This window comes from Ammodytes marinus (assembly GCF_949987685.1).
Source record: "Ammodytes marinus genome assembly, chromosome: 5".
Classification (NCBI taxonomy): domain Eukaryota; kingdom Metazoa; phylum Chordata; class Actinopteri; order Uranoscopiformes; family Ammodytidae; genus Ammodytes; species Ammodytes marinus.
In genome coordinates this window covers 21,569,606-21,597,221 of record NC_137234.1, presented here as the reverse complement: position 1 = coordinate 21,597,221, position 27,616 = coordinate 21,569,606, and the positions used below count along the sequence as shown (strand labels likewise).

The window sequence follows — 27,616 nt, the reverse complement described above, 5'->3', positions numbered from 1 at the left end:
GCCAGCAGGTCAGCATTCTTTATAAAGGGTCTTTTGTACTTGTACTATGTTGTTCTATGCACATTATGGGAAAGTCTGTCTCACCTATACATGATTGCAGTTTGATCCATTTCAAGAGGTCTTGTCGGGAAGAGCAATTTGCCATGACGAGATAAAGCTTTCCTTTATTAAAAGTGGACTGGCTTCTGTAAGAAAGAGGTATAAACTAGGAATTTATTTTGGGCTCCCTTATATGTGATTAGTGAATTACCCTTACTGCCAAACCAGGCCATAGAAAACTAATTATAAAGTTTTGGGCGACAAACTTTCTGTAAAATCAACCGTGTGTCATCTGTGAGGCCAGCCGCTCTGAAGACACCTGCTGTTGGGTGCAGTGTTACAGTCGCTGCAGAGACACACACACACACACCAACAGGCTTTCATTTGTTTGCATAGAGCCTGCAGAGCAACCCCCATTTATTCCTGTAAACCTGGAACATCAAACAGGTACTTCTAGCTTTTGTGTGCAGCCTTCTCCCTGTTCTCTGCAATGACAAATAGATAAGGGCTCCGCTGGCAGTCAGGGAACACGGCTTCCTGCTAAGAGGCCATTAATTAGGAATATCCAAAGTGTGCTTGGCTTTACTGTTTCGTCTTCCATATTATCTTCTCCTCTGCCTGATTTATTTTGCATCCTCTCTTTTGCTTGGTAATTCATTTTGACGTTACTTACTAGTGACCCAGTTCCTTTGATTCCCATCTCAGGTGCTATATAGCATTGTATGTGGAAGTGTAGTTCCCTTACAGGCACTCACATTTGATGATTCTTTAAGGGGCGGGTAGGTTGTGTTTTGATGTCTTTCTTTCAAACATGTCTTTGTCCTCTTTGTTCACACCATGGGGGACGTGTGTATATTCAATTATTCATACACACTGTCGAACACACAAATGATTTCAGATATCTTCCCCGGTGGAGATTCATCACGATCTCCCTCCCTCCGTGCAGAGAGGGACGCCGCTCTCTCAGTCATTCCTTTTCCTTTCATGCGACAAATCCATCTATCTATTTATTTATCTCTCTCTCTCTCTCTCTCTCTCTCTGTTTTTGCCAAAACATCCCATTCTCCAAAGAGGCGACCCAAGTGGCCCCCCTCAGCCTGTGTCATTACCGCTGACCAGTGGCCCATTTCTATCTGCCCCTGATCTCCCGACCTCCCTGAGAGGCGACCAACAGCACCGTCCACAGCAAGGGGGGGGGGGGGGGGGGGGTGGAAAGGTGCGGGGGCAACATGGAGGGATCAAATTAGAAAAATGGAGAATGGCGAGAACTAGACAAGGAAGAGAAAAGGAGAGGAAAAAAACTGGTAAATGACCGACATAAAGGGGGGAAAAGGACGAAAATGGGGAGAGGCAGAAGTGAAAATTGTGAGAGTTGGGATGTGTTGTTGAGTAGGACATTTATGGAGAAAGCAGGAGCAAAGGAAGAGTAGGAAATTGAGGGTGGCTTTATAGAAGAACGTATACGAGGGAATGAAAGTCGGGAGATCAGATGAGACAAAAGCAGGGAGACACAGAAATGAGGTGAGAGGGGAAAAAAGAGGGGATGCTATTTCAAGACCATACTTACCGATAATGTCACTCTACTTCAAAGTGCAAAGCGTTCCTGTCATGCTCCTGCGTGACTGCGCCTCTGGAGATTTTTTTTTCTCAGAGATGAGATGATAAAAAGGATGCCTGCCTGACGTGGGGCTCCTGCTCACACTGTGTGACACATTCCAAACTGTGACCAAACATACTCTGCTTTCATTTTTGTCTCATTCAACACACAGCTGCCTGACCAGGAAGGCCGGGAGGAGAAGCACAGGTGCACACATTCCCAATTACACCAAGAGGACCGGGTTAAAATCCAGGTATATTTAAGGGTAATTTGAAATAAATGAACAGTTTAACTTTTGTCAGCACAATCTGAGAAGGAAAATGAATCAACATAGGGAAACATTAGACTGGAAAAATGTAATGTACATAAAAAGCATGTGACACTGTTAGTTGACTTCTGTATAATTGTACAGTGTGGCATTTTAACCAGAGGCATTTCATTATCATTTCTTGATGTCTCAATGGGCCGCCCTCATGCACCATACTCTTCACTGAAGCCCTGATTCCAGCAGTGTTATGAATGTAATCATAGCTTGGAGAATGAACCATGGATCCTGTGTCTAATTGAATATTTATCTACATTTATATAATTGTGCCAAATTTACATGGTCACTCTGATGGCATTGTAGCCATATTGTTGGATTGTTTATTAGGTTAATACATAGTACAGTAAGTGTCCTCTAAGATCAAGCTTTCTGCTATTTTCGCTATTTTTTATATCAGTAAATTTTTCAACTAAAGCATAATTCTTCGTAAAAGTTATTTTATTTTCTAATTCATGTGGAAACTACTGCCTTTGGATAATGACATCCATTCTCTCACTCACACACACGCACACAAACACAGATGGTCATCCATCTTCCCAATTTGACTTTCATTTGATTTATGTTGGATGTGAATCCACAAAAGAGGCATTGGGATTTCTACATTCACATTCACAGGTCCATAAACACAAACATTTAGCTCTATGATTTAGAAAAAACACAAACTAGTATAACTCTGATAAATGACCAATAATCATCCCACCAAAATGACTAATCACTGTCTGTCAGCATTGAGGTTGTTTGAAAATTCTTTGGATAATAGAGAAAAAGACAGAATTCTGGGTAGATCAGTAAGCCCTGCTAATGTTGTTCATTATGTATAAAGTCTCAGCGATTTGTGTAAGGTGAATATTAAGCATCTGCATGTAATAGATGTTTTAATCAAGTGGTGGAGCAGATCATGAAACAATGTTTACAATATCTCAAATGTTTAATATATATATATATATATAATCTAAATTTAATAAAAATTTACATAATTAAGGAAGACAAATGCTTCTAAGTGCTTTATCCAACTTGTTTATAAGACCAAAACATTTTCTGAACATTGTCAATTCTTGTACAAATTATAATGGATGGAGAAAGCTATTAGTTTGGCAAAATGCCTAAATTAAATCTTTATAGATGCGTTTTACTGTATTGTAACAAAGGACAATATTAAACAATCAGCTAGCAAACCAATACATTTGAATAACTTCCTACCAAAGAAACTTTAATACAGCGAGTGGAGTCAAATAGAGAAGTAAACAGGGATTCAGGTCGAAAATGTATGAGAGTTATGCTTGTTGTATTTTCTGTTGTCGTCAGTGAGTCTAAAAATATAGTTTATGTGGGTGCTACCAAACTAATCCCCACTAAATTACATTGAGAAGTTATTACAGCAACAACACTGTGGTTCTGTTTCCTCCACACTTCCTCTGAAGTGTCAGAACCAAAACATGGATTAAAGGTCGTTAAATTTTCATAAAATGGATACAATGATAACCTTGTTGTGACATGCAAGAATGCATGAACGTAGTTATAGTACTAATGCATTTTGAAGCCTCACAGTAATTACGTTATAATTATAACACACAATTGCTGAATACTTAAGCTTTAAAGGATGGCAAATAAAATAATTGTTTCTTTCTTTCCTGTGTACCTTTACTCTCTTCCCCTTCTATCATTCTCCCCTCTTTTGTTACAGCCATTTTTCTAAGGTCTCCATCGTAATTCAGTGGATGATGTGAGAACATTCCTCCCCATGTGTATCTACATGTATGCCACTATTTGTACTATGGCTTTTTATTCCTATGTGATGATGTAAAATGTTCGTGTAGGAATAGAAGCCATTTTACACGTGGTGAGAGAGCAACATGACAGAAGCATGACAAATGCGAGAGCTCCCCACTGCCTCTAGAGTGCTCATTGAGGCAACATATGGTTGGATACATGTCACAGTATTCCCTTGAAATGTTTCCCTGTAGTAATGCTACATTTATGCTCATGCTTTAATATGATGGGTGTGCTAACTGAAATGACGCTCTGAAGATAAATAAATTAAGTCAGACTTTGTTGTGTGTGCACCTGTTTTTGCCTCCAGGCACAAGCAGCCTCTACTGCTTCCAGTGTGTGATGCATCTGGTGACAGCTGCAGTCCGCGGGGATGGAAGTTGGAACATTTGCAATACAAGTCATGGACACAGGAAGCAAAGAGCAAGGATATACCAATTCAGATCTTTAATAACCAACAATAAAAGAGGCACTTAGTGAAACACTTTACAACTTGAAAGAGGCACAGCATTTCCCTTTCTTCTCACTCCGATTCTTTTGCACATTATTAAAATAAAACTTTGACATGAAGCATTACACCGAACAATAAACTACCTACAATATTGTACAATGTAAGATACATACAGTATAAACAAGATAAAGCACCTTTGTTGTCTTAGTAAATACTATTAATTAATAAACAGTTGGAGATACAGACACACATGATTGAGTTTGTGATGTGTGTGTGGTATTATCAGTGCATGGGAAGAACTCCGAATACAGGTCTTGGGACTGTGATGTCCTTGTATGCACCTGAGTTTTATACAATGGAAGCTTTCCTAATATTCTATCGGCCTACATATAAGGTACTTGGATGGTTTGCACATATCGTCGATAAAGTACAGATAACCAGTAAAAACAGTTGGATGAAAATACTGTAACTGCTACAGATCTTATGTTCCCTTCCGAAAACATTGGCATTCACATTACAATTAAACACAATGTAGCACCAGGTAATGTTTATACAAAAGGCTAATATAATGAATGTCAATGCAGTACAGTAAAGTTAAAAATAATACAACATTTATATGTAGGGAGCATGTATAAAAGGTGCACAGACAATAGGCCCAGCTAAGGTACGATGTCCTTTGGTCCTTTTGCAAAAAGACTTAAACCAATAAGATCATGTAATGAATGCAAAATTAACATGCATTTCTTAGAAGAAAATATTCTACTGTATTTTCAAGTATTCTTTTTTTTCTCCTTTGCTTTACGTAAGTGAATGAAATATAATCTCTGAATCAGATAGTATCCAACAAATAAAAACAGTTTCCCCATCTAGCATATTCATCTTTGACCCATATCTATATTTCATATCTGCCATTCGTCCTCACATTTGTTTAATAAAAACACATGTACAAAGAAGACATAAAGTGACTAAATAAGTATTTAAAGATAGCATTTCACAGAAAATAGCTGTGCAATCTCATTCACCATAACGAATTGTCTTAAACATTTATAAATGTGAAATTTACAGTCCTTTATTCACAGATCCATCATGCCCTACTCAGTTAATAGATTCAGATGTGTCCTTCCTTAAAGGAATCTTAAAGCTTGTGAGTTTTTGTCCAAAAAGTTGGCTTAGGAGGTGGTTCTGGGACTCTGCTGTCCGGTAGGAATGGCCCTCCATTGATCTTACTCCAATCTTTGGTCTAGATTTGTTCAAAGAATTGTTCATGGGAACTGAAGACACTTTAGAAATAGGAGAATGCAAAGGCCGCCCCACAGGTCCCTTTTTGGCTTTATAATCCCCATTCAGAGGAGTCACAAGCTCAGCTTTCTTTTGTGTGCAGCTTTCAAGCAAGCTTCTTTTTGACTGTAAACTCAAATTTGAAGTCTTGCACTTTGAAACTATTTTATTGCTAACAACGTCGTCTCGCACTGAGGACAGCACAAGGTAGTCGTTTGGTCCATCTGATTTTCTTTGCAGAGAGGGATTTGCACACTTGCTGGGGCGAAATTTCTTTTTGGCCCTAAGGTCAACACCAAAGTTCTCTTGTGTGGCTGGAGAGGAAACCCTTTGAAGGCTGTTGGGAGATTTCATGTCTTTCCTCTTCTTCTGTGGTCTCACAGATTCTTTGTCCTCATTTGAGACTGAGGCGTTGAGGGAAACCTTGGATTGAAGGACAGGTGTGGATTCTGTAGACTTAGTGCTGCTAGTAGTAGTGCTGTTTTTAGTGTTGTCAGTCGCTTTGGCTGGTGCAACTTTGTTTTTCGTCTGACTGCTACTTTCCTGCTCAGCACCTTGGGATGAAGTCAGCTGCTTGCTGTCATTACTGGAGTCTTTGGACGTGTGATGCCACGGCTCCACATCCCTCTGTTGGTCCATCACATCGGCAGATAATTCATGCTTTGCTGACACATGCGTAGTTGAACTTTTTTGATTTTCTATCAGACTGTCTAAAGAGTCCTCAGTAGGTGGAAGTGAATCGGTGTTATCTTCAGTCTCACCTTCAGCAGAACTTCCCTTGGCTTCAAAAAGCATCTCTCCCTCACAACTTATCTCTTTTGATGGTGACATAGAAGTTGTCTCTGCTCTAATGATGACTGACTCATTCTCCTCTTTTACGTCGCATGGTTCAGAAGTTGATTTTCCACTACCCTCTTTATCAAGCAATGGTGAGGTGGTTGGATCAATTTCCTCTTCCTTTGGTGTAGCAGACTCTGAAGAGTCTACGTGAATACATTTCTCCAGCTCCACAAGTAGTTCAGAGTAGTCCTCTGCAATGGCCTCAGTCTTCACATTCATACTGTTTGTGTCACTGTGGTATTCCTTTGTTATAGTCTGTGTGGAGTCGTCTGCTGTGGACACAGAGGGTTTTGAAGACTTGCTTTCAGGGTTTTGATTCAAGCGCGGCGAGCTGACGCTGTCTGAGTTATTTTCCTGCAGACTGTCAGAGAGAGTTCTCCTCTTCTTACTTGGGGGCGATTCACATTTATCTTCTTCGGACGCAGATGATTTGACAGGTCTGAGAACTCCTCGGAATTTGAAGATTTTGTTCCCCCCTGACAGGTGCTTTTCCATGTGACGATCAAACTGTTCCTTCTTGGAGAAAGTGTAGTTGCATGTGCTGCAGATAAAGGATTTTTTAATCACATGCATGACATCAGCACAGAGCTCACAGGTGTAGAGGGTGGTGTGTTTTGAATCCAGCTCGTCCACTTCCTCATGTTCTCTCTTCAGATGGCCTTTAAGCTCCTGGGCGTCCTGATAAGTGACAGGACATTTGTGACACAGGAAAATCTTTTCCAAATTGTGAACCACTAAATGCCTCTGGAGTTTGAATGGTTTTGGGAATTGTTTCCCACAGTGGTGGCAGTCTCTTGAGGGGTCTTTGCAGTTGGGATGCATCTCCACACTTTTATGTGTCTCTGTTTTATGGTGGACCTCCAGTGGGGTTAATGTGCTCTGCTTCCCGATTTTTTCACTGCTGCTTTTAGTTTTGCAAACTTTTGGCTCAGTCCCCCCAGAGGTCTTCCTCTCTCCATCAGTGTTGTCTGCAGACACCGCTTTTTCCTGATCTTTAGTGGCTTTGGTGGACTCCCTGTTTGTTTTGCTGGGGCGGTGCTGCATGATTGAGGTGATAAATTTCTTAACGGCTGTCTCTTGCATGACGCTGCCTGGAATGCCTAACATGGAGCCTTGAGTCTGACCCCTCCGGGCAAACTGAGTGGCATGCTCTCGTAAATGTTCATTGTACATCCACACGTCTGATATCTCCTTCAAGCACATTCCACAGGTCCAGATGCCTGTCTTGTTCTTGGCATGTTTCTCCCTCAGATGGTCTCTCAGTTGCTCCCTGGAGCTGAACTTCCGTTGGACACACATGTAGCAAGTTGGGGGTGGAGAGGGGTTGTGGGAGAGTTTGTGAAAGTTCAGTTCACCTAGGGTGAGGAACCAAGTGAAGCACACTTTGCACTTGTACTGCTTGTCCTTGACTTTCATTCCGCCATCATGCCGTTTCCTGCCTCGCCGCTCAGTTACTTTCTTTGACTTTTCATCCTCTCTGTTCTCCACGTCAATGGATGCAATAGGAGGATCCACTGAGATATCTTTATTAGAGTCAAAGAACTGAATCTCGGGCAGTTGAAACGTGGTGTTGACATTTTGGATGTCAATGCTTTGGAAGGTTTGGACAGTTTTTGTGACACATGGCTCCACCGTGTAGGGGACAGAGGGCAGGGGCAGAGGGCAGGGTGCAGTTGGCAATTCTGCTCTACAGGTGCTGGGGTCCGAGGTCACCGTTGAGCCTGCATCAAAGTCACTGGAGCCAACCCATTCAACTGAGGATTTATCAATGGTGCTCTCAACTGGATTCAAGAGGCTGTTGCCGAGCTGTTGAATATTTTCATGAATTTCCTGCTGATCGTTTTGTTTAACATCTGACGATGGCTTGTGATCTGCATTTAATGTGCTGTTGTGACACATGTTCAACATGGTGGAATCCTCAATATATATCGCATCATATTCACAGTTGGTAGTCTGACTTTCGGTGAATGTGGGATCTGTTTGGTTTTCCATGCACTGATCATTATTTAGCATGAAGGTTTCTGTAGGAGGGTATTTCTGAGTCGAAGTAGAATCAGGCGATAGCTTCTGTCTTTTGTTTCTTTTGCTGTACACCCTCGGGCACTTTTTCCTTTTTACGTCCTCATCTCTGGGGAACAGCTGGGAAAATGTGGTGTCATCATCAAGTAAGGCCTTCAGACCAGGGCTTAAGTCCGGACTGAGAGGGGAGAGAGGATGTACCTCGTCTGAAGGGCTGTGGTTTTTCTCACACTTTACCTCAACTGCCACTTTTCTTAGAATCTCTTGGGCTAGGCTCTCTTCTGATCCTTTCTGTTCACAAATCTCTTCCACAGTCTTTCTGGACTCTTCACTTTCTCTGTTTACACCATTGTCTACAGGTACAGCACTTTCCACAATATTATCTGTACATACTTCCCTATTTGCCATCTCTGTCTCTTTGGTTTCTTTCATTTCTTCCAAATCAGTGATTGGATTGAGCTGTACAGTTTCATTACATTCAAGTACATTTGTCTCTTTTATTGGAGATTGTGCAGTTTTGTTAAAGCCAGAGCTGGTGGCGAGCCCACTGCTTTTTAATTCAGGTGTTATAGCTTGCAGTATGTCTGTTTTTAATATATTCAGAAGTTCATCAGAGAAAGGGTCTGGCTTTATGTTTACCTCACTGTTTTTGCTCTTTCTAGCTTTGTTGTTCTTCTTCTCTTTTGTTGGCAGCAGAGAGTTTTGTTTGCCTAGTTCATCCACTGTAACTGCACTTGTCTCAGATGCCATCTCCTCCAGGATTGACCCAATCGCTGTTGCTTTAGATATGAAAGTGCTACTTGTCTCGGGCAGCCTGTGTATTTCTGTTGAGTAACTGTTCTGTGAATCATCTTCATGTTTTTTCTCTGTAGTTTGTGATGCTTCATAAGCCGCAGTCCCCTGATGGCTTGATGTTGTGCTCTTCAAGCCAATGTGTTTTTTATTTCTGACCAAATGTTTCATGGCCTTATGTCTCTTTAACCCCGGCAGAGTCCTGAAACTCATGAGGCATATTTCACAGAGCACTTTCCCCTGTTCAGTGTTGTTTTGTGTCTTTTTTTGTGCAATCTCTGTTTGTACTTGGTGCGTTGTTGAACACTGGTCAGTCTCTATTGTTGGTTGCTTCTCTGATTGGTCTGGCAGTTGTTCATTTTCACAGGTCGCGAGTTCAGTGTGTGAACCCTCTGAAATCCCTTTTCTGAAAAGTGTACTGTCCTCAGGACAAGCCTTATGAGAATCAAAATTCTCTGATTCAACCTTTCCTGGCGGGTCAGCAATAATATTCAAAATCTCAACAGGTCCAACTGAATCATGGCAATCCTCCAAATCTGTCTTTACGTTACCAGCTGAGGAATCTTTGCTTTGTATTTCATGAGGGAGATCCAATGAAAAACACGTGAACTTCATACTCTGATGGAGGGGCAGTGCTTCATCTGATGAGGCTGCAGGGTCAGAGTTCTGTGATACCTCTGTGTCTTTGTCTGTTTCAGTTTTGTTAAAAATCAGTGCAGGGTTAACACTCAGTTCACAGGGTTCACAGTCATCGCCGGGATTCTGCTTGAGGTCTATATCCTCTTCAGGTTTGCTGGCTGGTGAAATTGGTATGTAGTCATATTGATTCAGCTGTGGAGGATCATCTGAGATGCTGTTGTAGTTAAGAGGGCTGAGCTTGAAATCCTTTATTGGATCTCTCTTTTCAAGATCATCTGATGGTGGTTCTACTGGGCATGTCATCTGAAGTGGCGAGGGAATAGGGTTGTCAGAGCTTGGATTGTGTGTTGAGCTTGTACACACAATGATTCCCAGATCCAGGGGAGGTGGGCTTATCAAAGTATATGCCATCTCAGCTGTTGTGTTCAGTTCTTCCTCACAAGCCTCTTTGACCTCTTTGCTGTCTTCCTTCTTAATGGGGGATTTAATCTCTTCAATTGAGTCTTGGTTAACAGACATATTAGAACTGCTTTGTGACTGCCATGAACCCTCCTCCAACGTATGCATGGGTGTTTGATGAGAGGTTGACAAAAGAGGACTGGTTGGTAGCACAGTGTTTAGTGAAAGAGATTGGTGTTCGTCTCCCTCGTCTCTGATCGGTGAGTTTTGGTGACTTGCCATGAAATCAATAGGAAGATCTTCTTTGATGTCCTGAACATTTAAAATCTCTTCCTCCTTTCGAATGGTCTCAAAGGCAAGACCCGTCTCAGGTTTTAATGAATCATTCAATGGAGTAACTTTGCAGGAATCAATGTCAATGATGCCATCAGCATGTGACAGAATCAACTGATTACTTTGTCCCTCTATGGACAAGCTGTCTCGGAAGGGGGAGCACTGATTTGTACTCTCTGTGTTGTTTTCCACGAGTATCGGACTACAGGGCTTGTCTGTGGCGATCACTGACATATTTGTTGTTGGACTTGCACTGTAAGTCTTAGCAGGGCTGCGGTTTTCAGAGGAGAGTTCAATGAAATGATCCTGCCCTTCAGTTTCAACAGCTATAACACTGTCTGAGCCCTCCACTTTCAATTCACCAGCATTTGATAAACTATTGTTGTTAGGATTATCATGTTTATCAGTGGATTGTTCTTCGAGTGCTGTTTCAATCGCATTCAGAATTTTATCACCGATGTCTAGCCCGGATCCATGCAGAGCTGGTGATAAATGGCTGGCAGATTGATCAGCAATTACCTTCCCTGCCTCTGCTTCCTCATAGCTGGCTATGGTCACATTTTCTGCACCGTCACTACTGTTTTTAAATAAGTGATTCAAATTGCCAGCTGCATTACTGTTTCCGCTGGACTCCTTAACCAAATGCGGGTCTTCTGTCATCACACTTGAGCAGTAAGCGGACTCAATCAAATGACTTTTCTCAGCAATATCCTGCTCAGATGTGACTTGAGCCTCAGCTTTGCTGTCATTGTTTTCCGTGGGCTCACTTGGCTGCGGTGAAATTGGCTGGTTTCTATCCACGGTGGGGTCAGTGCTGTTAGAGAGAGATAACTGTGACTCATCCAGAATGAATCTAATATCATCCTTCCGCTCATTGATATTTGGAGGTGATAATATATTCTCCGTCCCAGTAATTGCTTCCTTTTCACGTTGATCTTCTTTCTCAACAGTATCAGTTACCCGACATTCAATTTCTTGATGCTGTTGACTTGTGATAGAGGTGACATCCGGCTCTGTGTGTTCTGATATAATGGGTTCTTTTTTGAATATAGAGTCAGAAATCACTTCCAGGCTTTTCATAAGGTTTTCTGTATATCTCTCCTGTTCTAACATCTCTTCCTTTGTTTCTACAGGGGTCTCTTTTTCATCCTCTTTCTCCTCTGCTTTCTGCTCCTGGTTGAGCTGTGTGTGTGCAATATGTGAGGCTGTGGTGATCAAATTATGTGCATCATCTTCTTTTTCAGTAAAATGTTCGAGGGCCCCTCGTTCATTGTGAATTGGAGTGTGGGGACTGTGGTGTCCACCCATTAGCTCAAACTGGAATGGACTGGTCCATGGCTCAGTGAAAGGCTCTGGGGGCAAACTGGTCACTGGTACCTCTATAGTTTGCACCGGGCACCTCATATCCAGATTGGCACCTTCACTCCCTGACTCATCACTGAGACGCAATGGTGAAAATTTGCTCATTTGCAGCTGCTTGGGGATATCCTGAGCTTGTAAGGGTGGACTTTCCAGTCTAGTCGTCTGCAGCTGGTTTTCAAGCTCATTCACAATCCTTTTTATCTCAAGCTCATCTTCTGATGCACAGCTGTTGAGATTTGCTCCATAGTCAATTATTTTGTCTGGCAGAGACAAAGGAACGTGATTGTAATCCAGTTTCTTTTCATGTGATTTCTCAGAGTTGCTTTTGTAATGAGATATCTCATCAGGTAGCACAGGGCTAACTATGAGGTTCCAGTCTCTTTGTTCCAAAAAGGGAGAGAAGGACGACACATATACTTCCTTTTTATCAGCAGTATTCTCCATTGAATGGAAACTCTCTTTATGAATCGGCATATCTGAGTAAAGGCCGTTGTTAAATTCTGTGAGGTCTTCAAACATTGAAGAGGTGTCAAATGATAGTGGGGATTTCATTAGTCCCTGTTCTTGATCCAGGGGGTAGGGCATGAGGTGGAGCGGATCTTTTTGTATCAACTGGCCGTGGCTTTCAGTTGGAGATAGACATACCTCATCCATCAAAGAGGTGCAAAGAGATGCAGGCTTGTGTGTGTCTAGGTCATTGACTAAAGTAGAAACCTCTTTCACCATGCAGACACTATCACTCTGTTTTGTAAGTGTGGTACTCTCTGAGAGCTCTGGCGGTGTGGCTTGGGGCCCCTCTCTGTTTTTGCTCTTTGTGTTATTGACAATATTGAGTTCAGTTTCTTTGTTGATGGAGGAAGAGTATACATCAAACTGTAGTGGCTTGTTATCTGGGCTGTTACACTGTGTTTGTGCTTCTTTGGAGCACAGGTTGTCTGTTCTCTGTAAGGTGTTTCTATCTAAACTGACTGCTGTGCCACTTTCTTTTATGTGGAACACCAGTGGATCTCTTGATTTCGTAGGAGAGCTGTTACTTTTTTCAAAGTCTTTTGCTTTTTGAGAGAATAGATCTTGATCAGAAACTTCTGGATTTGAATGACATTTTTTCAGGTCCTCTGTACTCTCTTTGTTAACAGAAAAAATGGCTTTGTCAGCATGATACTTCCTGACAGATTTTGTGAATGTCAGCGCCAGCGCGCTGGACTCTTTACATAACTTCTGTGGGGAGGACCTTTCGTAGGTTTTCAGCTCTGGAGACTCTTTCTTTTTAATGTCCATCTTCTTCTCACAGTCTGAGTCTGTGCGGTCAGTGCTTTTGGGGCTGTTGATAGAATCGCTTGAAACGCTTACAGATGTGCTGAGTTCACTGCTTGTGGATGACCTGCTACCCCTCCTCCTGAGTCTCTGGTGGGAGCCATGTTTCTCAGGCGAGAGTGAGACCTCCTCGCTTTTTTTCACCTCAAAACACTCCTTTGACTCATGTCTCCATGCCGCCTGGTCCCTCTCAGTCCTTGCTCGCCATTTGCACTCTTTAGTGTATGTGTATTTACACCGACTACTTTGATTCAACCGGCCTTGGCTTGCTATTTTCACAGGCTCACATTCATCATCTGAGTCAGAGACATAGTCGTACTCTCCAAATGCAGGATTCTGTACAGTGGGAGTCAATCTCTCCATCACTAAGGAAAACTGAAGGTTTTTGGTACCTTTAACATGAAGCTTATTAAGTTTATTCTTCTGCTGAACTATTTTGTGAATAAGTTCTTTGCTCCAGGTGCCTCCTCCTGTGCTTTTCCTTTTGCTCTCCTTTAGTGCAGCTCTTGAGGTTGGCGATGTGGAGACCTTTGAGGATGTTGACCCCTGAAGTGCAGAGCTGGCCTGAGAGCTTTTAACACCACAATGCTCAGAAAACCTGCTGGATAAGAGAAACCTTTGTGTACTTGTGTCCTCATTCTTGCATAGTTCTCTTAACTCTTTGACTTTGCTGTCTTGTTCCCTTGTTTTCTCCCTCGGGGCAATTCTTGAATTTTTATGAGAAACTTCTTTTTTTATGTTAATTTTCTTGTCTTGTTTCAGAGATATTGTCTCAAGTTTGCTTTCTGTGTACTGCTTATTCGTCTCAGGGCTCTTAACATCTGTGTTGTGAAAATATTTTCCCTGTGTGAAAGACCTGTCAATGTCTGCTGTTTGTTTAATTTTGCTCTCAAAGACAAGAGATTCTTTGGTTTTTAGACATTGTTTGTTTGATGTGGCTTTAACAGTGGTGAGGTCATCATCAGCAAATGCGTCAATAAAGCTACTGTCTATCTCTGCGTTGTCTGATTGATATCCCAGTCCATTCAAGGCTTCTGTAATTAGGCTGTCTAATTTTGCATCCTCCATTTCCAGGTCAGGGAGAGGGACAGGGCCCGAAAACAAGTTGAGTTTCATTGGATCATCCTTATTGTCTCCTTTGGTTTCACTGTCAGATATCAGTTCTCCATTTTTGTTGAGGCCCAACAGAGATAGATGAAGGTCAGATGGGCACCTCGACATTGAAATGTTCGAACCAGATGACACAACTTTTGCTGGTTCTTCAAGAAACTTTCTGCTATCCTCCATCTTTGCTATTTCTTTGAGGTCATTTTGTGCAAAGGTATGCTGAGCACAGTATTGCTTGTGGCCTAGAAATGAAGCCAGGTTGTTGAAATTCTGATCACACTGCTTGCATGTCAGAAGCACATCTAACTGGTCAAGATTTGCTGTGGCCAATGAGGTCGCTAGCTGATGTGCAGAGTATGGCGGTGGAGGCTGGTGATGCTCCACCCCAAAACTGTCCATGTAACCTTTGTTTCCATCCATAGTTGTCTTTGGATGTGTGCTGTTTTGCATGTAGCTCATCATGTCGTCTTTGGCTCTGTCAGGCACATAAGGAAGGTTCCGCGGAGCATTAGAATGAAACTGGTGAGGGTGAGAGCTCAGGTGATCTGAGGGTAACTGCGTTTTGCCTTGGGTATGGTGATAAAATGGGTGAGAGGTTCCTGATTTTGACATTTGACTGTCCTCTGAACTGTTGTCAACAGGACTGGTGGATGCCGGTGAGAGGGAAGAGCAGGTACTACTTGATGCAGGGTTATGGACTGGTGAGGGCAAAGGAGACTCATAAGGTGACACCATCATAAGTCCCATAGGTGGGACCTGTAATGGAGGATAAGTATAGTTTCTTGATGGTGCAGCTGGAAGAGACTGGTTGAGTCCAAAATATACTGCCTTGTTTTTAGATTCACATACTTGTGCATGGCTCATCTCTTTAAAATTTGAGATAGTATTACTGCCTTGTTTTCCAGTATCCTGTCTTTTGTTTGAAAAAGCATCACTATTTCTGCTGTTCAGAAATGAGTTTTTCAGGGAGCTATGTTTATGCGATTTACTATCATCTTGCCAGTCAGAGGGAGAAACCATGTAAGCCATTTTTTGATTGCTTATTTGCCTTGATAACTCAAGCCTGTTTTGGTTTGGCAAGGCAGTGGTTGGCCGTATCTGCTGCCAGGGCATTCTGCTATTTTTAGATGAATTGGGCCTTTGGTCAAATGCAGGCTGGTTCTGAAACGGAAACTTGTCATTCATATCAGTATACTGAATTGTGTTTTGGTCAGCTGATGAATATGTCTTATCAGGCCCCTCCCATGAGTGTGGTAACCTATTGAGAACCTTATTATTGATATTTATTGAGCCTGTGTGAATGTTACTGGCTGGAGGTTTGTTAAATGTTTTGCTGGGAAAGTGCATTTGGGAGCCAGGACCTTGTGAAATATTTCTTGCGTGGTGTACACTTCCTTGAATAAGTGTTCTTTGGTTGGCAGCTGTGTCTTTTGGGTGACAGTTCCTATTACTCCCTGAGGAGATGGCTGCATCCATACTGTCTGCCCGTCCAATTGTGTCTGTGCTTTCAGGCAGAGAGGTCTTCCCGTGCTCTGACTGATGTGAGCTGGAGCCAGAGCTGTCACTGCTGGCTGAGTCCTCACTTAAATTCCTAGGACACTGGAACGAGGATGCCACCCCTTGTATAAACTGTGACTGTGGTGGTTGATGGTAAGAGCTCCTATCCTCTGGCTGCTGTTCATTACTGAACTGAGTGTTGTTCTGAGCAATATTATGCCCTTCTCCAGGTGCAAAGGAAAAAGAGTTGTGGGTCACATTAACAGAGCCCAGTGAGGAGTCTGTAACGTCTTGCGATTGGGGGTTCTGTTCACGGGGAAAAGAGTCAGACGCTGATTCCTCTAGAAAATTATATCCATATTGAAATGGACCAGACACAAAGGCACTTGTCTTATTTGTGTCTGTGGATTTCTGGGATGAAACCCCATAGTTAGCACCATTAAAAGTCCTTTCAGGAGACTGCCATGTATTAGAACCACCAAGCTGAAATTCAGCCAGGATCAGCTGGCTGCCGGGCTGTGCACTGTTGTTCTCCATTGAGGCAGGCTGCTGCTGCTGCTGTGACAGGGGTGGATGTGGGTGGGAGGACGTTCCACTCGAGGAACCCAGTGCCTGTGAGGTATAGCTTTGGGAGGTAATGTTAGAGGAAGCCTCCTGGAAGCAGTGGCTATAGCTGAGCTCCTCTTGCTGTAGTTCAGCCTCTCTCTCTGGTATACTAGAAACGTGGAATCTGTAGCTGCCCGAGACTGGGCCACGACTGGTCTCTAACTTCTTGGGTGGCGAGATTTTCTGCTGTGGGTAGGCAATGCCAATGGTGGGGTTGGAGCGTGGGTTCGTAATGCTTAGTCTGTACAGCTGATGCGGGTTGCCCCTCTCAGTCTTTCCTGACCGCTTTCCCTTCTCCCGGTTGCGGCCCTTTCCGCTCGGGGACTGGGGGCTGCCTTTACAACTCGACCAACTCCTGTCAGTGGCAAACTTTGATTGGTTCTGCAGTGACCTGAAGTCAATCTTCCCTGTCTGCTGTGGCCGTATGACAGCTTCACGCTGCTGAGGACAGTCCCTTTGCTTCTCTAGTTTTTCAACTTTGGCCCCTGTGCTGCTGGCTCTTGCCTCAGTGACTGTGCTTGGAAAGTGCTCAGAAGAATCCTTTGTTGTTTTGTCACTCTTCTGTTCCATCGGCATCCCCTCATCCTGCAGTTTGAACCCAGCGTCCAGCTTTTTGACAGCATGCATTCGCTGAGTCTCTCCTGCCATGGTGCACAATGAGTGCTGTGAAGGCCTTGTCCTCAGAAGTGCTATCTGGGAGACAGGGGCATCCTCTTCTGGGTAGTGAATCAGCAAACGTAAAGTGGCAGGAACTGCAGGGACAGGGCTGCTCGTCGCAGGCTCATCTCTTCATTTTCATGGTGAACCGCTGCTCAGGCATCAGAGTAAGCAGACCTGGCAAGAAAATAGAAGAGAGAGGGTCAGTTGATAAGCTTTTACTGTTTACAAATTAATACAAATAATAATAACACAAATTAAAATATAATCTGGCAATACTAAGTGAAGCATTCATTCCACCATTCATAAAATGAGCAAATAACATCATTCTTACTTCAGGCCTTTGTATGGAAAATAGATGTGAGGAATTTATACAATAAACAAATAACGTTATTAAAAGTTACGAGTATAAAAATACGAATCAGAATACACGTATTGTGTGTGTGTGTGTGTGTGTGTGTATATGTGTGTGAATTCAAGTACAATTAAATGTTCCCACTTTTTGCCAGCAGAGAGCACTATTGCAGCATTTCACAGTGGTGCAGTCATTGAACAGAGTACCAGTTTTATCAATAGGGAATTCCAAGATACTGCCAAACGCATACTTTGTCTTGGAGAAAGTACTGATACTATAATACTTTATTCCTGACAACAATAAAAAATAAAAACAAGTTAGTGGTCAAATTGTTAGCAGTACAAGTATCACAGCCAAAGTCTTCTACAAAAACTATTTCACAAAGAAAACCAGTTTGTTATTTAAGTGACGGATCTCACTACAGTACTGAGGATACGAAAAATACAGAACATAGATCCAAAAAGTCCAGCCAGTAAATGAATCACAGACTCCTTAAACGCAGGGATACAATGCCTCAGTGTTCTTTTGCTATAGAGGGCTGCAGGTTTAGATCATGGAGGAATATCAGGGATTAGTCAGTCAGAACTGTGGGCACACTGACATTTGTAGCCTTTCCTTATGCATTCCAGACACAGCTTCTCAGGTCCAGTTTACTTTGGCCCTCCACTGCTTCTGCTTTTTTTTTTTTGTTAGGTCAGACCAGATGAAACTTGGAGTTAGCACCGAAATGTAATTTCTAGGTAACCAAACTTCTCCTGGCTACAAATAAAGCCAATGTGTGGGCTGTCATAGAGGTTAGAGAGACCACCATTTAGCCAGAGCATTTGGGTTAAAGCGTATGTTTCTGCTACCATCTACCCTGCTGAAGGGCACTTGAGCAAGACACATTCCTGACTATAGTGTGCTGATATGCTTTACTTTTGGGGGCTCTTAACCTAAGAGTGATTACAAACTGAACAAATAAATTCCAGTATTAATGCAGGAATGTAGCAAATCTAATTATCAGACAATAAAGAGAATATATGTTTACATTATCCCTTGAATTGTAATGTATTGATACTTGGAATATGCATGCAAAACAACTTCAATGTCCTGTAATTAAGTTGATAAACCAAATGTGTTTCAGTATATTTTTCCTCTTCAGAAAAGCAATAATTATGTTCCCCCAAAACCCTATCCTCATCAATCTCTCAGGAGATTTTGTTGTTTAGTACTCTTGGGGTCATTTTAAGATCAGCTTTAAGATGTTTCCATCAATTTCCTGAATGCCTAAATGTCTCAGTACCACTCTAGGGGCTTACCCTTTATTAGCTAGCTTACGGTCATGCATTGATTTAATTAAAGGACTGCATTCTACAACCAAATGTAGTGTTTCTTTTATTCCTGTTGTTTTAGTGCCTCAGTTTGGGAGTAAAGTAGCTGCAGATATATTGTCAGATGATCAGCACAACTTGAATGTGAGGAAAGTCCCCAAAGCCAAATGCAAGAAATTGTTTTGCAATTTCAAATATTCCCCAAGGAAAGTGTTTCCTCTATAGTGAAGGCTCTTTAGTGAATGCTCCCAAAAAAAGGCCACACTTTTTATTTCTTCTTCTCTGTAACACAAGATTCCATCTGATCATCCCAGCATTAAAGATAAGAAAACAATGTTTGACATAACATTAGTGCTGATGATCAGTGATATGATGACAGACTGTTCATAAACACATTCTTTGTGAACCCTGTTAAAATAACCAAGCCACCATCATGATGAAACATACTCCTCTTCTCCATTGAAGACATTTACGGTTGCCTTAGTATTGGAATAAGTCTAATGACTGCTTTAAAGCGTAAGGTTTACAGCCCCAGCGGTGTGGATTAAAAGGGTTTAGGGCCCCCTGCTTCAGACATGTGGTCCTGAAGTTTACATTTATTCATAAATAAATACACAACATGTACCTGTCTCACAGACAGTTTGGGGGAAGCAGAAATCAGATAAATGGCTTGGCCAATACCATTGGGTTCTAAAGGTTATTTGACGACTAGCCAATGTGTCCAGATGCCTGCTGGCAAATGGAATAGTGAGATACGAGCCTCCACTTTTACCCAGTAAGGATCACTCTCTGCCATGTGTTTCCTTGTCTCATCCTCTGGTAAACCTCCAAGAGGTATTTAGCAGCTTGGGAGGGAAGCTTGAGGCTGAGACCTGGCTGAGTTTAGGCCTGGTTGTGAAAAATCACATCCCCTCTACAGCTCCACAGTATCTGAAAGCCGAAGTGTCTGTAGCTATCTCTACCACCGGTTGGGGAAACTGGTGTGAACGGCTCTGCCAGCAGCTCCACCAGGAAGTGCTTGATCCAGCTCTGCAGAGTCAACAGTCACAATCATACATCATAGCCCCGATTGTGTTTGCCCAGACCGGCCGTTGAGGTTTCGGGGCTGAGGGATGAATGCTTCCAGCAACAGAAAGAGCAGTATGAAGATCACAGGGGCCTTACAGAAGTAGCACTAACGCCTGAGCTGTCAGTTTGCAAAGAGTAAGGGCTCCTTAATATCTGAACAAATGCCTTGTGCACTTCCCCTGAGCAGCTCCACAACTCTTCCCCTTGCATCAACCTTCTCCACACAAGCCAGAATTGCTTCTCACACACAGACTTTACACATGTCAATTTGCCAATTTGGTGGCGTCTTTGGCATTGCTTAGTCAGTTTTATCTTGAAAAGTATAAATTGCTCTTGGACTGCACATAAAGACAGTGTTGCGGTGACAGAATTGCAAGCTGGGCACAAGTTGATATCAAACTCTGTGTGACTGGTCTAAAATTTGTTCCATAAAAGTGAGTTTTAGTGGAGTTTTACAAGTCAATTAAGGCAGTGTGTGTGTGTGTGTGTGTTTGTGTGTGTGTGTGTGTGTGTGTGTGTGTGTGTGTTCTTTAGGCCTCCTGTCAAATCACCAAGTTTCTAAAGCAGTGGCGCCCCATATAGCTTCACCACAACACCGCCCTGATGCTGGAGAGTGCTGAGTGTTGAAGAAATGGCATGATTGTGGTATAGGTGCATGTGTCAGTGTGCAAGTATAAAGTAGAACTAACCTAGAGTTTTTCATTACTTAAACGGGTATGTATAGGTTTCCCTCAGAGTTACAGGAATGGGTAAGAGCTGCTTGAATGAAAACTCAATTTCCTGAAATTCTTTTTTCCTGTCATTCTAGTGTAGGATGTATGTAGTGTTGGCTTGAGTGCAAATATGCTGGTATCACATTTCTATGTTGACTCATCACATCAGTGCCTTGAGCTCATAATTGCCTTTGCTATTTCTATTTTCCAAGAGGCCAAAGCCCCCCAATAAGCTCTGTATCTCTCAAAGTCACTTAAAGTAACAGACAACAGACTCAGCCTCTCTTTCTTCTGAGCTATTTCTGTCGATGTGTGGTCTTTGAAAAAAAGAGCATCCCAAAGCTGACAGAAATAAATGGTAAAAGCAGACCATGGCTCAGATACGCAATCTTGACAGTGCAGCAATTTAACATTTGTGTTAGATAGCACTCAGAGCAGTTACGATCCCGAAGACTTGGACTCTCCAGAGACACAAAGCATTATTAGAGCCAGAAGAAAGGGCAGCAGCGGCTCAAGCAATTCCCTTCCACAAACAATGGCGCCCTTTATAATAATGTAAATCAATAACTGGCCAAATTAGCAGGAATTTCCCAACGTGTTCAACTTTTCCAGATGCTCGCTCGCTGAAGTATCACCACACAGTAGTCCCAAAGACCACTGAGTAAGAGAAGACAGATGAAGATGAGGGGTGATGAGAGGAGAGGAGAGGAGAGGAGAGGAGAGGAGAGGAGAGGAGAGGAGAGGAGAGGAGAGGAGAGGAGAGGAGAGGAGAGGAGAAGAGGAAGAAAAAATCTGGACAACCGTAGTATAGGGAAGGCTCTATTAAAGGTTGGGGAAATCATACAAAGGGATGGGGGGAGGGGTGGGGGGTATTCAGTGTGCTGCGTAGCCCAGTAGGCTGTGTAATCAGAGGACTGTAGGGGGGAGGATCAGGTGGCAGAATAAAAGGCTGTCAGACTGCTCTCCTCACACCTCTCCCAGCATTACGAGTCCAGCAAAAGGGAATGCACAGTGAGAGCGCCTGGCCCAGACCCATGCTACAGGGCAGGCTGCCAAAACCTCGGTCAGCGTGCCTGCCTACTCCTCTGTATTTTTGGAAACATCCATTATGCAAGCAATTTGCCTTTAAAGATCTCTGCGCTATGAGTCCTTTCAAAAGGCAGACTCGGAGCAGTGATATGTCAAGCGATGTGAGCAGAGCCCAGCCTGCTTTTTACAAGTATAAAACCACACAGTTATTAATAATAATAGAGTTCTGGATGAAGAAGTGTAAACAGTAGTCTATTTCTAGTTTATACACTTTCCTAATATATGATTTACAAGTCATAATAATGAGTCAATTACCTTCTTCCGTATACCAGTCATATTTTGTCAGAAATTTTCAGAACATTTGAAAGATGCCAGAGAAAAACAAACGTTTGAGAACTTCAAATGAAACAGTAAGCAGCACAGTACTAAAGGGAGCTTGTTATACACGTGCCTCCGTACCTTCACCACCCCCAACCCCACCCTTTAACCCAATGTGGTTAGCTGCGCAGTGGGGAAGATGGAAGGAGTATATGTGGGCTGTTTGTGTGTGTGTGTGTGTGTCTCCAAGGAGGTTTTGGTGTGTAATTCCAGAGGCTCATCGTACCCCCTCCCAAGTTTTTCCTTTTTCTCAGACGAGTTTTTTCTTTTACTTAATTTTTTTTCTAACCACTGGATTCTGGAGCCAGTCTGTTTCCATATTGCTAACCACAGCATTCCACAAACATGATGGAATCTTTGTTTTAGAGTTCTTCAAGGTTATTTTTTCCTCTTTTTGACACAATTTCCCTTATTTTCTGCACGTCAAGGGAACATTTCTTGTGTGGCTGCGCCGAGAAAAAAAAAGGGTAGTGTGTGATAGACTTTTAAACATGACTGAGTAGAACAGGATATTAAGGTAATAAGGGAAAGCTAGACACAATTTCCACTTTACCAACTCCCGCTTATAACCATGATATCCTCCTCCTTAATGGAGAAAATTATTCTTTTGGGTTTTATTCCTCCTGCGTTCCTTTTTTCAGCGTATCAATATTTTCTTGTCCGTTCTTACGCCGAGGCCAAAGTATTTAGTTGCCTCTACCAAATCAGCAGTTTTATTAAATGTAAAAGACACTTTAAGATGGAATTGGAGAAAGATGAATCCGCAAGAGCCCCGTGTAACCTCAACTTAATTATCGCAGTTATGTCTGAGGCTATACTATTGGATAGTAAAGAGTGAAAATTTAACCAAAACACATTTTACATTAAGCAAAAACTAAGAAGATAAGCCCTTAAAAAGCTAACCCGTACTGGCTAGTTGGTACTGTTTTTGAGGATAAGACACACTCAATTAATATTCTATTTTATCCAAACCACACATCAATTCTCAGTAATTTAACCCTGGTTAAATGTAACTAGCAGGTGTGCCATTTTACGGTGGTCAATAGTTTGAATCCAGATTCAAAATATTGAATGTGGATGTGGTGGATGGACTCCCAAACACATAAACAGGAGGTGAAGACTGAAATATGGCAGTTTTGGCTTCAACAGTTTATGGCACACACTAAAAGATAATCATAACCCTTTAGTTTTAATTATGCTGCTAAATGCTCAAGAGAGCCAAACCAGCTAAAAACAAAACAAACAAAGAAGTCAAAAAAACAAAAAAAAACAACAACCCTTTTTCAGATTTCTCCCATTACAATTCAGCCGTGCCAGATAGCTCAAAGACTTTGCCAGACAGTAAGTGTAAATCCAAAACACATCCTTATGCAAACACAGTCTGGACAAAGTAATTTGAGAATGTATCACAGAGGAAGCCTTTTATTTATGTAGCAACTGCATGTTTAGCTCCATTAACATTCGCACATTCTCTACCTCAAGGAAGCCCAGAGGCAGTGAGAGGTGTTCAGGGCCAATACCCCAATACCACATAGGTAGGAGTCCAGAGAGGAGACTGGGCCTGCAGAGGCAGAGTTATAACACAAGTGGCAGTTGCCTCAGGGGGACTGAGCCTTTTTCCAACTGACCTGTCACCCTGTCTTCCATGAATCAAAAAGAAAGAACAAACTCACCTACAACACAAGCATGCACAGACAGATAACTGTGTTCTCATTTCACTGGCCCCACGTCTCCTGACAGAAGCTTCTCTACCCTCCTACGTCATGCATAAATGGCAGAACACTTATTCAGCGATACACATGCTCCAATTTGGAAGGAAGAACTAAAGGGTGCAGTGTCACAAAAGCTTGATAATGATTTTTGCATGTGGCATAAGGCTGGTGCTTCACAGTAATGGCTAATGTCTTGAACAGCAAAGACATTCTATATTCTCTTCTCGCAAAACAACTAAAGCCTACCAGCATCTGGAATTTGAAGCATTCCGTGAGTTCTAGTGATATAAATGAGTTAAAAGTACAGTAAAGACCAAATAAAGTGTAAACTTGTTAAACTGTGACGTCCTGGTGGATTCGTCTCTCAGCTGCCTTTCTAAGCAATTTAGTGTTTTTCTTATGACAAATTACAGGAAAAAGAATGATGGAGTGAGTGACGTGTAGGGAGAATATATATGTACCGGTCTATATAAGTTGGAACTTGACCTTCAGTCCTCTTGTCTGGATTTATGCCCAAAGAAAGGTCAATCTAAGTTTTACAAGCAAAGGTCATACCTGAAGTTTAAAGGTTATGAATGTGCTATGCAGGTGTCCTGCAATTACATAACATATGCATACCACACACACACACACACACACACACACACACACACACACACACACACACACACACACACACACACACACACACACACACACACACACACACACACACACACACACACACACACACACACACACACACACACACACACACACACACACACACACACACACACAGGCCACACTCATCACCTTTTACCTTTGGGTAACACCTTCGCTTCCAAACCCTTCTGTGCATATAAATGCAGACAAGGGGACAGACAGTCAAGTTCAAACATGTGACCATGAAAGGGGGTTTCCTTAAACCTTGGGAAAGCAGGCAACATAAATGCAGCACAGATCAATGCCAAAGGAAACAATGCTAATTCTCATGAAATACAGTTTCCCTGTGAGACCACAGCGCCAGCGGATATACAAAAGCACTATTTGTGACTGAACCTTTGGTCTAAGTTCATGTTTGCAATTAGGAAACAAGGAGAGCGTTTCAGGCTTTACACGAATGCAGTGAGTGCGTGTGAGTACATACACTCAATTGGGTATAATTGTATATACGTGCATCTCTATGTGGGTGGAGAAATTAAGCTTTCATCTATAATTTCAGTGTACATTGTGTGACTGACAAGCAGTTTGTTGGTGGGGTTTTATTGGTTACTTTTTTAAGCTGCAGAAAATGAATTAAATTGATTCTGTTAAACGAAATGGAGAGCAGACTTTTTGCCTCAAACCAGTGCCAGATGCATCAACCTGCCTCTCAACATCTTCTCCTTCATTTTTCTTCCTTGCTGTCTTTCTATCTTACTTTCTTTCTCCAACCCACACGCACGCACATGAAATAAAATCGCTTCAGTTTGGCATTAGGTCACATCAACAGAGGAGCAGGTGGGGCTTTGGTGCTGGGAGGAAACACAATCATCTTGTAGAAGATTTAGGATGAATGTTACTGGAGGAAGCACATGATTGACAGTTAAGGCTTGGCGCTCAAAGCAACACAGCTTACTCAACGAATAAGATCATGAACTGGGGTAACTTGGAAGTTAAGCATTTTGGGGCAAACCTGACTAGTTTCTTTCTCCAGCACTATTCCAATATTGTTGGTAAAGGACGGGTAGAAAGGGTAGCAAAGAAAAAAAACATATTGAGTAACATTTTTCTCTCCCCTTTTTTATTCTTCAGTCCAATTTGTACCGATGCCAAAATCAGTAGTCCCTTGGCCAATGGTAAAGAGGGAATTCCAGGCACAGTGTGTGTGTGAGTCAAGACCAGCATTTTCCAAATTCACCCTGCCTGCCTGCCTGCCTGCCTGCCTCCCTTTAAATAGTCCAGGGAAATGTCCAAATGACCTAATTACGTCGCAGGCTTTCCTAAGTAGTATTCAAAAATATACATAGTCACAAAACAGCAGGGCTTGGCAGTGAAGCACGTTGTTTTAGCTGTTTGTATTTATTAGCATTATAGTGAGCTGGACTTTGTCTACGTTCCTCTCTGTTGTGTCTCTGTTCTCAAAGCTTTCCGTGGCTTGGGCAGACCTTCAAAGGCCGACTGGAGCTAAATGAATTGCCAGAGACATAGATTTGTCCAGATCACCTCATCACACTCATCTTTGTCACAATAATACAAACCTTTGTTTCAGTTACACATTCTCTATTACTTAAGTACACCCAGACTTCTACTGAAGTTGCCACTTTGGCATTGATTGGCACTCAGTCACAAAAACTGCCCTGCCCGACCAAACACCATTAAATAACTCTATTTTGGGCCCGACACTTTGGTCCACTTCAGCAGCTAAGTTGAACCTAAAATAGTGCTTGGAAACAATCACAATCAATCCTGTTCAAACAAAAGCCTCATTCATACCAGGTGATGCTCAGTTGAGCTGTCATTTAGTGACATGTCAGCAGGATTCTTACGTTATCCATTTACTGGGTTTATTTTTTTCAAGCGCTGTGGGATATGAGGTGGTATGCATCCTGCTCACAACCACTTTATGGTAATGGTTTGGAAATAGCCAAGACAATTAAAGCAAAATGAAGGGGAAAGTGATGGACTAGTTGGAGTGCCTCAAATTCTTGCTCAGTGTTTAAACTAAGTGTTTTGTCAAGGAGCCACCTTTGTGAGTATAGCCCTTTGCAGCTGCAAAAACTATCTATAAATACCATGCAGGGGGAAATGATGACCTTGAGCAGTTGCAGGATCTGAAATCAGATACAGCAGCATTTCAGCACTTCACCTAAAACAATTAGGTCACTTGGGATATCCAAAAGGCATGATGGGTAGAGGGAGGGAGTGGAGCTGTGAGGAAGAGGGAAGGAAGTCAAGCAGAGAGGAGAGGAGACAGATTCCAACTCCCGGGGCTTTGACTGCTGACTGCCAATCTACTTCAGATCCGGGAAAGAATAATAAGGCCGCTTTTCTGTAATGGACAGATACGGTTCAACTGGTTCCTCTATAATGTGCAATTGAAAAGATGATCTTGCTGTACACCTGTAGCTTTACCTTCCATCTCTGATGTCAGTAAACTAACGGCATATCACTTTCTTCAGTCCCCTTGCTTCACAAAAAAGGAACATTTCATGGATAAGAGTTTGTCCCGTTATTCATCGATGTCACACTTTGGCAGGGACCTCAGCAGTGCTCCGATAAAAATCTTATACAATCTTATCATTGTAGCAGATGACCACACTGTCATTTTCCTTGCAATCATTCCCAGTTTTTGTACCCCCTCTTTCTGTCCTCTTTTCTATATTTTCCTCTCATCTCTCGGCCTATTGATCTCTTGTGTGGGCTGTGTCCTGCTGTGGCTGCAGCAGGAGGACTACCTGATGTGTCGCTGTGCAGAATGGGACCAAGGGGTCCGCTGTTGAAAAGGGGCTCTGTGCTGCATCTGCAGATCGCCTTACACAACCACTTCCTGCTTCCGACCCACTCCTCACAGGCAGCCCTGTGTGCCGAGGCCCAAAAAAGCGCAAACAGAGGGGTTCAGTCCACCCAGGGGCTGAGCACAGGACCCTATTCATCCTCTCCCCAATGCTCCTCCCTGCTTCTCCCCTACCAGCCTCAGGATGGCTTTATTTAAAAAGAAATCACAAATATCCTACTCTCTGGGGCACTCAGATCTACTGGAGGCTCATTCCCTCTTTTCAGTGGTGCTTGACAGACACGCTGTGTCAGTGCTGCCCCCAGACTGGGGAGGTGAAACCTGCTGGTGTTAAGTATTTGTAAGATGTCTGTGTGTCTGACACTGACGCACTTCTGGCATCAGTTTAGTTACATAAGAAGGACGAGGGAGGAGCAAGGGTCATATATAAAAAAACAAAAGCTTGGCACAAGACGTACACAGAGGTGTCACTGGTAAATTAATCTTTGAGTGGGTAATTATCTGTGGAAAACTGTCACTGCATATAAACCCTAACAGTAGAGATG

General features: G+C 42.5%; 1 protein-coding gene across 2 annotated transcripts in view; it reads right to left on the bottom strand.

Moving 5' to 3' along the window:
* Positions 1 to 4,164: 4,164 nt before the first annotated feature.
* znf469 (zinc finger protein 469) overlaps positions 4,165 to 27,616 on the bottom strand; it is a 93,079-nt gene continuing 69,627 nt past the window's right edge. For both annotated transcript variants that reach the window (XM_080027785.1, XM_080027784.1), the window contains one exon: positions 4,165 to 17,202. In XM_080027785.1, coding sequence (XP_079883911.1) covers positions 5,278 to 17,016 — 11,739 coding nt within the window. In that variant the 5' untranslated portion in view covers positions 17,017 to 17,202 and the 3' untranslated portion in view covers positions 4,165 to 5,277. The remainder of the gene's footprint in view (positions 17,203 to 27,616) is intronic.